Here is a 9,051-nt window from a genome sequence, read left to right as displayed (position 1 = left end):
TGCATTGGGCAATCCCTGATGTAGTGTCCTGATTTGCCACAACGAAAACACAATCCCGCCCCTTTTCTGCACTCTCCGGAGTGCACTTGATTGCATGTTCTACACTGGTAGGGCTGTTGATTACTCTGAACCGGCCTTTTTCCCGAACTACTACCTTCATTCCTCCTTTTCCATGGTCCCTGGTCCATGCCAGACTGGTATCCAGTAGGAGTAGTCCTTTTCCTCTGCTCATGCATTGCAGCGCTTCTTTGAAGGGTTCTTTAAAAAACTATTGCTTTATCCACCAATTCTGAGAAGTTCCGAATCTGGAAACCCACCACACGCACATACAGTTTCTCACTCAGTCCTTGCTCAAATTTGCGTGCCTTCTTTTTCTCATCGGGAATCAAATAAGTAGCAAAACGGGATAACTCAGTAAACCTAGCAGCATACTGATGTACCGTCATTGTTCCTTGAACCAAAGTGGCAAATTCCATAGCCTTGTCCTCACGGAATGAGCTAGGGAAGAAGCGCTCAAGAAAGATCTGCTTGAAGTGCAGCCAACTGATTATCTCTGTCCCTTCTGCTTCTCTGATGGTCCTTTCAGAGATCCACCACCTCTTCGCTTCCCCAGTAAGCTTGAATGTGGCGCATGCCACCTTTTGCTCCTCAGTACAGGTTAGGACTCGCAAAATCTCCTCAATGTCCTGAATCCAATCCTCCGCCAAAGTTGGATCGCCTCTCCCATCAAATAAAGGAGGGTGCTTTCGATTGAATTGCTTAACAGTACAACCCCCTTCATTGAAATTACGCTGGCGACCCGCGGGATTCTGCACAAGGTCATCAATTAATTGATGTGCAGCTGCTCGTAATACGTCGGAAGCACTCGGGTTTGCTTCCCTTTCGTTCTCGATCGCATTCAGATCCGACATGCTTCGTTCTCTACGACGAGGTGGCATCCTGACAAAATAACTTGAATTTTTAATCAACGCTTAAAAAAAATAGAGTTTATAAGAACATAGAAAATTTAGTGGTATTTGTAAAAACAAAACGTATATATTATAATTCAAAATTATAAGAATACTCATAACGGAGAATAGAAAAGTACACATAACCGTAGTAATAGTCAATTTCCAAAAACTAATACTTAAACCCATTTAACTGCTTAAGAAGGCTCCGTTATTAAACTAAACCTTAATCAACATGAACTTAGTTCATAGACCTGTGAAATACCACACCTCATGGCTATTCCTAAAGCCTGCGAATTCTAAGACTTTCCACATCAACAATATACAATCCTATATAGTTCGCTTTACTATCATAATAAATCTGAAAATGACTTCTTAATCACTATCTATACTCTAAAATCTTTACATCCTATGAACCCATAGAAATCTAAACCTCCAAGGTTTATAGTATGCAGAATTCAAACCTGGCTCTGATACCAAATGTAACGCCCCAAACCCGGGTGGCTTGGAGAATTACTACCTGTCACTCATAAACATGTCTTCCAACACATCCAAAGAATAATCTCCAAAAACTTCATAAATGAAATCAATCTCATATCTTCTCAATAATCTCATTACAAACTCCACACAATCTTAAATGCAATAATAATAAAATATCAAAGGGTCCACAATCTCCCGGTAATAGTAACAAACCAAACTGATAAAACCATAGGTCCTACTAAACCTGAAAATATAATTAAAACTCAAAGACATTAAAATTAAGAATATCAAAAGTCCTTCTTCTAACCACATTTCCTCAAAGTTCACCAATCTAATCCAGGTCCTCATTTGGACTTTCCACATCATCTGAAAAATATTATCATGATAGGGGGTGAGTTATCACAACTCAGTAAGCAGAAATCATATGCTAGCGTGCAAATATGAGCATTTACAAAGAATAGCATGCAGAACAAAATATTTTCCAGAGTTATCATGCAGAACAGATCATATTTTCAAGAGTAACAGAGCAATGGTTTAGGACAAGTAAAAACCTATAGTGCTTTGGCATAACATAAACTGAGTATCATCATCAGATCAAAACAGAGCAGAGACCATGTTTCACCCCCGTGGTAGGGTTGTGCTAATCCCGGTAGCCAAACCAGGCGGAGACAGAGGTGAAATCTTTCCTTTATTCTTCTCGGAGCCCCGAGTGTGCACACAGGAAAGACCACAATAAAACCACTTTGTTTCCAAAGTGGGTCCACTCAGAGACAGAGAAATTGGTACCAACCCAAACAGAGCAGAGCATAACAGAACAGAGCAGAGCAAAGCAGTGACAGAGTCAGATACGAAAACCAGTACACCATGCCAAAGGTTTTCAGATGTTATATCAAAATAATACAGAGTACCAAAACAGAATCAGACAGTTTACACACGCTGAACACAAAAGCCAGAACATCTTTCTAAATAAATACACAACTTTTCATATTTTCAAAATTGTTCATTTTTCAGATTTCAGAAATCACATGACAGAATTTAGCTCATGTCTACACAATGCATGTCAGAACATATTTTTCTCTTTTTTCGTACAGATTTCATGAGTATGCAAATAAACGACCGAGGTTGGTTTTGTTTTTCCCAAGTTCTTATTTCACCACAAAAATATGCAAAGTTTTCAGAAAATCAACCTCAGTTTCAAATAATTCGTGTAAGACTTAGCATAGGAACCCCGCTTACCTGACTCCTGCAGCGTATTATCTATATCTTGAAATTGACCTCTATCAATCTCGCCACCTATTCATAAAAAAAAAAAATATAAACTAAGTATTAAAAGAAAATATCACAACCTCCTTCTAAATAATTACAACCCATCATTCCAAACCAAATAACACTTCACAAAGCACACTTCTTTCCATTCACAACTCCATAACAGGAAATATGAACCGGTACTTCTAAATATTTTCTCAACCACTAATCCAACAGTTTCACTACAATGTAACTTCAAACAATTCAAACCTCGGACAAATCACCACAAGAAATTCAATATACCAAGAAAAGCCCAAAGAGCCACCCACTAAACTAATCTAGAAATGAAACCATTACCCACAAAAAATCAATGAGAGGAAGTGTAACTGTGTGTGAGTGTGTGCGGGAAACAGAGGCAAGAAAATTTACCTATGGCAACAAGAATCTCTAGCAAAAGCTTCACTGACTACACGGAACACACAAACCCGAAGACTCACCACGCATAACACCCAGACTCACAAAACGAACCCAAACCTCACGGCCAAAACAGAAACTGCAGAAAATGAAGATAAATCAAACCAAATGCTAAGAAGCAGAATTGGTTACAGTAGAAGAAACCAAAACTTAAAAGGATGAGAAAGAAACCCTTACCAGTTGAAAAATGGAGGGACAAGAGGTACCGCACACAGACTTGCAGAGGAAGACCCGAAATGCAAAAAGGAGAGAAAACAGAGGAATGCAGTACGACAACTGAAACAAGTGCAGCGCAAGAGAGAAACCGAACTTGAGGAAACTTGGGCAGAGAAACGGAACTCACAGACTAACGCAGCAACAAGAAAAAAAAATGAAACCGAAAAGGAAAAAGAGAGACGTGGAGAAAGAAAGTTGTGAAAGAAACTGAAATTGAAGCAGAGAAATGCGGAAAGAAAGGAGAGAAAGAAACAGAAGTTGAAGAAGAAACACTCACCTCCAAAAACGACGTCGTTCGGGACTCTTACTAAACTCTAAAATGTCTGGGCCATTTACACGCCAGGTCCGGACCACTTGATGAAGAATCTGAGCCTTACAGTAATCACTGCCATATGATATGTAGGATATTATTTGTAGGTTTTATTTAACTTTCCCATGTGCACTCCTTTTGGTCAGGATAAACTGAGGGATATAGACACCATTTTAATCTTAAGAAACGAATTAGTTCTATTTCCTGTTTGTTTTGCTTGTAAAATTTGGAGTTTGTAAAATTTCACTGTCATCTTTCTGTCAATTAATTTTGAGTTTGTACGTTTCATATATGGCTGTTATGCTAATCTCCACATTGGCAGATTGGAAGAGCTTTCAGACCTGAATTTTTGCTTAAGTTGTATCTTGCCGGGGCTCTTGGTGGTTCAATATTTTTCTTGGCGCACAAAGCCTTTATTGCCTCATCATCAAAGGTACAAATGCCTGGGGAGAGTGACTTAACTTGTATGAGCTGCGATAAAAACTATGAATCAACATACTTCTCTCTGAGCACTATTAATCAAATTTTATTTCTTGAATCTTTTGCATTGATGCTAGTATATTTTGCCTTGAGAAATATTTTTTATAAGGACCTTTAGAAATAAATTTTGCAAATAATTAGTCCAATGGAATATTTTCTGGTGTGTCCCTCACGCATTATGCCGTTTTGCAGTGCCTACCTAATTTCTGGTTCTTATCAGAAAGAAGAAAGGAGAAAATAAATTTGTTCTATGGATGTTAATTTATTATATTCCCGGGTCACACTACCAAGCCTATTGAAACTTCATTCTTTAAAGAAAATGTGTCACTTATTTTTTTTTAATAGTAAGAAAAATTTATTAATCCTCATAATTTAGGCGAAGCCTAAGTATACAGGTAGTATACATGAGAAATATACCTAATTACAGCCTCTTGGCAAAGAAAGAAAAGCATACAAGTCATTAAAATTAGCCCGCTCTAATACAATGGTCTTAGCCCAAAGTAACAAAGATTGATAAAAGAAAGCTCTAATACCCCCTGAAGAACGTTCTCTATTTTCAAAGCATCGTCCATTCCTCTCGTTCCATATATACCACATAAGACATACAAGCACTATTTTCCAAACCTCCGCTACTTGACAATTTCCCCGTACTCCACTCCAACAAGCCAAGAGTTCCACCACCCTCTTAGGCATAACCCACACATTGTCCAGCCTTACAAATATATCATCCCAAAGAGCCTTTGTCACATCACAATGGAGAAGAAGATGGTCTGTTGATTCTCTATTTCTTTTGCACATAAAGCACCAATCCATTATAAAAATACTGCGCTTCCTCAGCTTGTCTATGGTCCGAATTTTTCCATGAGAGGCAAACCAACCAAAAAAAGCAACTTTTAGGGGCACTTTGCTTATATGCTTCCAAGGGAAAACAGTAGAAGATTTAGAAGTCAAAGCATTATAAAAGGATCTTGCTGAGAAGTTCTTGTTCCCGGGATGAATCCATAACAGTTTGTCCTCTACACCATGCTCCAAAATCAATGCGTACAGGGTGCTTTATAAGTCAGAAATATCTCCCACTTCCCAATCTTGGACTGCTCTTATAAATGGAACATTCCACTTCAGCAGGCCATTTGAAGTGTCCATATGATCAGCAACTGAAGCTTCATTATATAATGCTATTCTGAAAAGAGAAGGGAAAGCCTCCTTAAGAGCAACCTCACCGCACCAGACATCAAACAAAAATTTGACCCTAGTGCCTCGACACACCGTAAATCTGAAATTACAAAAGAAATCCTCCCAGCCCTTCCTAATAACTTGGAAAGATATATCAGGCACTATATTATTGTAAACGTGACCATTGTAACTCTATCTTGCTGTCTTTTTGCTGCAGGGCCAACGGCTGTGGAACATGGACCCATCGAAGACACCAGGATTGGTATGCTTTTCGCAACCTTTTTCATAGTGAGAGCCTCATATCTTCTAATAAAAAAAGGCAACTAAATGAACGCGTATGCCTTCTCATGATTTGTCAATAATACATGAATAAAATTGAATCTTGTTGGAAATGATGTCTACTAATATCTTAAACCAAATACTTGGTTCACTTTGTTTTACAAGACAGTGCTAGTTGGAATGAAACTTTGCAAATTTGCCTTAAAACTTGGATTTCCACCATTTTTTTTTTTTTTTTTTTTTAAAATGAAGACATTTGATTTTATCCATTGTTTTGTTTCATTAACTCTAGTGCACATCACACCAGATTGGTCTTACGTCCATTGTGTTTATACAGTCCCTTGTCATTTGTCTGATACAGTACAGTTTTTCCCAATAGATTTTTAAGGGCAAGAAACCTAATCCCTTATTTACATTCAGGCAAAAGCAAATCATTTCTTTGTTACTTAAACTATATGAGTTGTTTTTGAGATATAAACCAATGCATGGAAGTCATGAAAAATAGTTGCTTTGTATAGGTATATACCTATTCTTCATTATATCATGGTTTACATTTGTTTTCTTGAGAAAACTTGTTTCAAAGCTCTGATTTTCTAGAAAATGGTGGAGGATTGCAGGCCACTTCCTGAATTTCGTGGAGCATTTGCTGAAACATGAAACTTGTTTGACTATTGAGTTTATTTGTGTTGTCTAGGGGGCAAGTGGGGCTGTGAATGCTATCATGCTGCTTGATATATTCCTCTTTCCAAAATCTACCCTCTATTTTGAATTTATTATCCCAGTCCCTGCCATCTTACTGGTAAGCTCACCTTTAGCCTCTATCAATTTGATTGTGTGAGACAAATACTTGAATTCCTCATAATACACCTTTCGTTAATTGTCATTGCAGGGGATCCTCCTAATAGGAAAAGATATCTTGAGGATAATAGAGGTATGCTCGATTTCTTCTATGACCAGCCATTTTCCTTAACGCAACTCAAGCTTTAGAATTTTCTATGGATTGAAGCAGGTTAAAGGTAGTGTCATGATTATATGGGGGTACAACATAACAAAGTGACTCAGTTATCTTTTGTACTGCTTGATCTGCACAGATGCTATTCCTATTTTTTTTTTTTCTGTTGGCTGTGAGATTTAATATATGCAAGGGATGTCAAATATGAATTTTCACATTGAATCATCACGTCTTCCATGTTCTTGTCTGACCGCTAACTGACCTTATCTATTGTGAATTTTCAATGTCCTTTCTTAATTCTCTAAATGAGACAACCCTGCCCATATATGGAACTGCATGATAAGTTGATAACCTCAGCCAAATTGTCCTGATAAGCACCAGGCGCTATTGATTTATAATCTCAATTGATGAATCTTTAAGAGCCCCTGCTGTAGGAGCAGACTAATGAATCATTGAAGATATGGGTTTATATTATTGTTTTTGTTGTACTGTTGCAGGGAGACAGCCATATAACAGGAGCAGCACACTTGGGGGGTGCTGCAGTTGCGGCTATAACCTGGGCTCGAATTCGGAAAGGACGTTTCTAAATCATACCTGAGTTTGAAAAAGACTTTTCTAAATCGCACCATAATTCTATAAACTCCTTTCTCTAGTGCCATTATCGTCGGTTTTCCTTTTCTTGTGTTTAAACCTCCCTATGATTACTTGTAATGTGATAGGCTAGAAACGGTGGAAACGTGACTGCTTATTAGGCCAGTCAGGTTTAGAGTTAGTGCATGTTAGGAAATGCATCCATTTTTCCTTTCTTACTCCAAAGGAAATTTCATGAAAATAGCATGTTTAGCAGCAGTACTACTAGGCTTCTGTGTTTCTTTTTTCCCATCAATTTCATGAAAATAGCATGTTTAGCTAGGTGTAGAATGATTCATTGACCAGTCTGGTATTACTAAAAGCGGTACAAGTACATTATATTCTCCACCCATATTTGACCACGGGGGTGGAGGTAGATTGTAATATCCCTAACTGGAGAATGCAGACAAGCGCGCACACAGATGAAATCCCAAAAAAAAAAAAAAAAAAAAAAAAAAATGAAGAAAAATATAGATAGAGGAATTGGAAAGCTTAGTTATGACAGAAAATTTAAGTCTCAAAATACTAATTTAAAAATGGAAATTTGGGAGCTACTATGTAGTATCTAGTGCGGCTTCGTCGACACTTGGTGCTCAACTATAAACATGGTGGAGTTCACCTAGGTGCTATAGCGCCCACCCTCTTCTCTTCTTCCCCCTTTTCCTTCCTTTTCTTCAATTTTCTCACAAACCAAACCTCCTCCACTTGTAACTCGAGGCACTACATCAAGTCTAGGAGGAGTCGAGCAATGTGAGTTTTTGGCCTAGCCACTCTATTCCTCCATTTTTATTTCCTCCGTTTTCCTGGTAAAGAATAAGTGTCGAGAAACATATAACAATTCCTACAAAGCATAATGTGCTTGTTTGAAAATGTAAAACAAACTTTGGTATTGAGCTTAAGATAGTTTCAGCCATGGAGCGAAGGTGTTCAAATGTGAAGGAGTTTTAACATTTAAAAATGGATCAACGATAAGGGATTGGATGGAAATGCACCAAAGATTCATCTTTGGCTTGTGTGTGGGTTTCCGCTATAGGGTATATTGCAGATCTATGCATAAAACATGAAGGAGTTTAATGTTTATGCTTGAACCTAGTCGTAGAAATAGGAGCTTGACAGGATGTACAAGAAAGGTGCATGATGCACAAGAAAACGAGGTTTGATCCAGGCTAGGGTTTTGATGTTTTTATTCATTTAAGTGGAAGCTTGAGGAGTATATGCTTGAATCTTGGGTTTGTAAGGCAGGTTTGATGACGAAAAAATGGAAAAAATAAAAAGAAGAGAGAGAGATGTGTCTTCTACATGTTTCGGTCATGCCTTAGCCTATATGATTTTGAAGTTCTATTAATGTTAAATGGTCATTTAATCAAACCTCGTGACATCTAAGTGTGATTGAATGAGAACACAAATGTGAATATGCATAACTTAGGTCCGATAGCTACACAAGGATAGCAAAATCTTGCATACAAACATGTTAAACAACCTCTGAAGCCGAAGATCTTGAGTTCAAAGTACATGACTTGTGTAAGTAGAAGTAAAAATAAGTGAAATGTAAGATTTACTATAAGATAGGGTTTAAGATAGGGTTTAATCATAACTTTTAGGAGTCAACTTGGCAGCCACGTACATGCTTTAAGAGTTCGAATTTGGAAATCCTTACAAAGACAACTTTGTAGCCCTTTAAGATAGCTTTCCAACTCATCAAGAATCGCATCAATCCGATATCTGAGCGAAAAGTTATGATTAAAATACTAAAGTATGTCCATTCTGTCTCCTAGTGCATTTTGGACTCTGGTCCGAATTACTCTCAAACCCCATCATTATCCTTATTTGAAGAGTCCTACACTCGTTGAAAGTTTTTAGGTTGT

At 37.7% G+C, this 9,051-nt stretch overlaps 2 protein-coding genes across 3 annotated transcripts; one reads left to right on the top strand and one right to left on the bottom strand.

Annotated features, from left to right (window-relative positions):
- Positions 1-260: 260 nt before the first annotated feature.
- LOC121236538 lies at positions 261-2,723 on the bottom strand. Its single transcript, XM_041132989.1, has 2 exons — positions 2,664-2,723; positions 261-939 (listed from the first exon to the last, which is right to left on the bottom strand). The coding sequence occupies exon 2, from the start codon at positions 936-938 to the stop codon at positions 261-263; it is 678 nt and encodes a 225-aa protein (XP_040988923.1). The 5' UTR covers position 939; positions 2,664-2,723.
- A 2,389-nt stretch (positions 2,724-5,112) lies between these two features.
- On the top strand, positions 5,113-7,405 carry LOC121237324 (RHOMBOID-like protein 12, mitochondrial). Of its 2 annotated transcripts, none has more exons than XM_041134017.1 (4): positions 5,113-5,587; positions 6,299-6,403; positions 6,494-6,535; positions 7,054-7,405. In XM_041134017.1, the coding sequence occupies exons 1-4, from the start codon at positions 5,561-5,563 to the stop codon at positions 7,141-7,143; spliced, it is 264 nt and encodes an 87-aa protein (XP_040989951.1). In that variant the 5' UTR covers positions 5,113-5,560; the 3' UTR covers positions 7,144-7,405. The 2 variants fall into 2 exon arrangements, 1 of the variants encoding a protein (XP_040989951.1); XR_005934907.1 differs by lacking the exon at positions 5,113-5,587 and adding an exon at positions 5,906-5,915.
- Positions 7,406-9,051: the final 1,646 nt, after the last annotated feature.

The sequence above is a fragment of the Juglans microcarpa x Juglans regia genome, chromosome 6S, assembly GCF_004785595.1.
Source record: "Juglans microcarpa x Juglans regia isolate MS1-56 chromosome 6S, Jm3101_v1.0, whole genome shotgun sequence".
In the NCBI taxonomy this organism is placed as follows: domain Eukaryota; kingdom Viridiplantae; phylum Streptophyta; class Magnoliopsida; order Fagales; family Juglandaceae; genus Juglans; species Juglans microcarpa x Juglans regia.
This window is presented reverse-complemented; position numbering and strand designations above follow the sequence as displayed.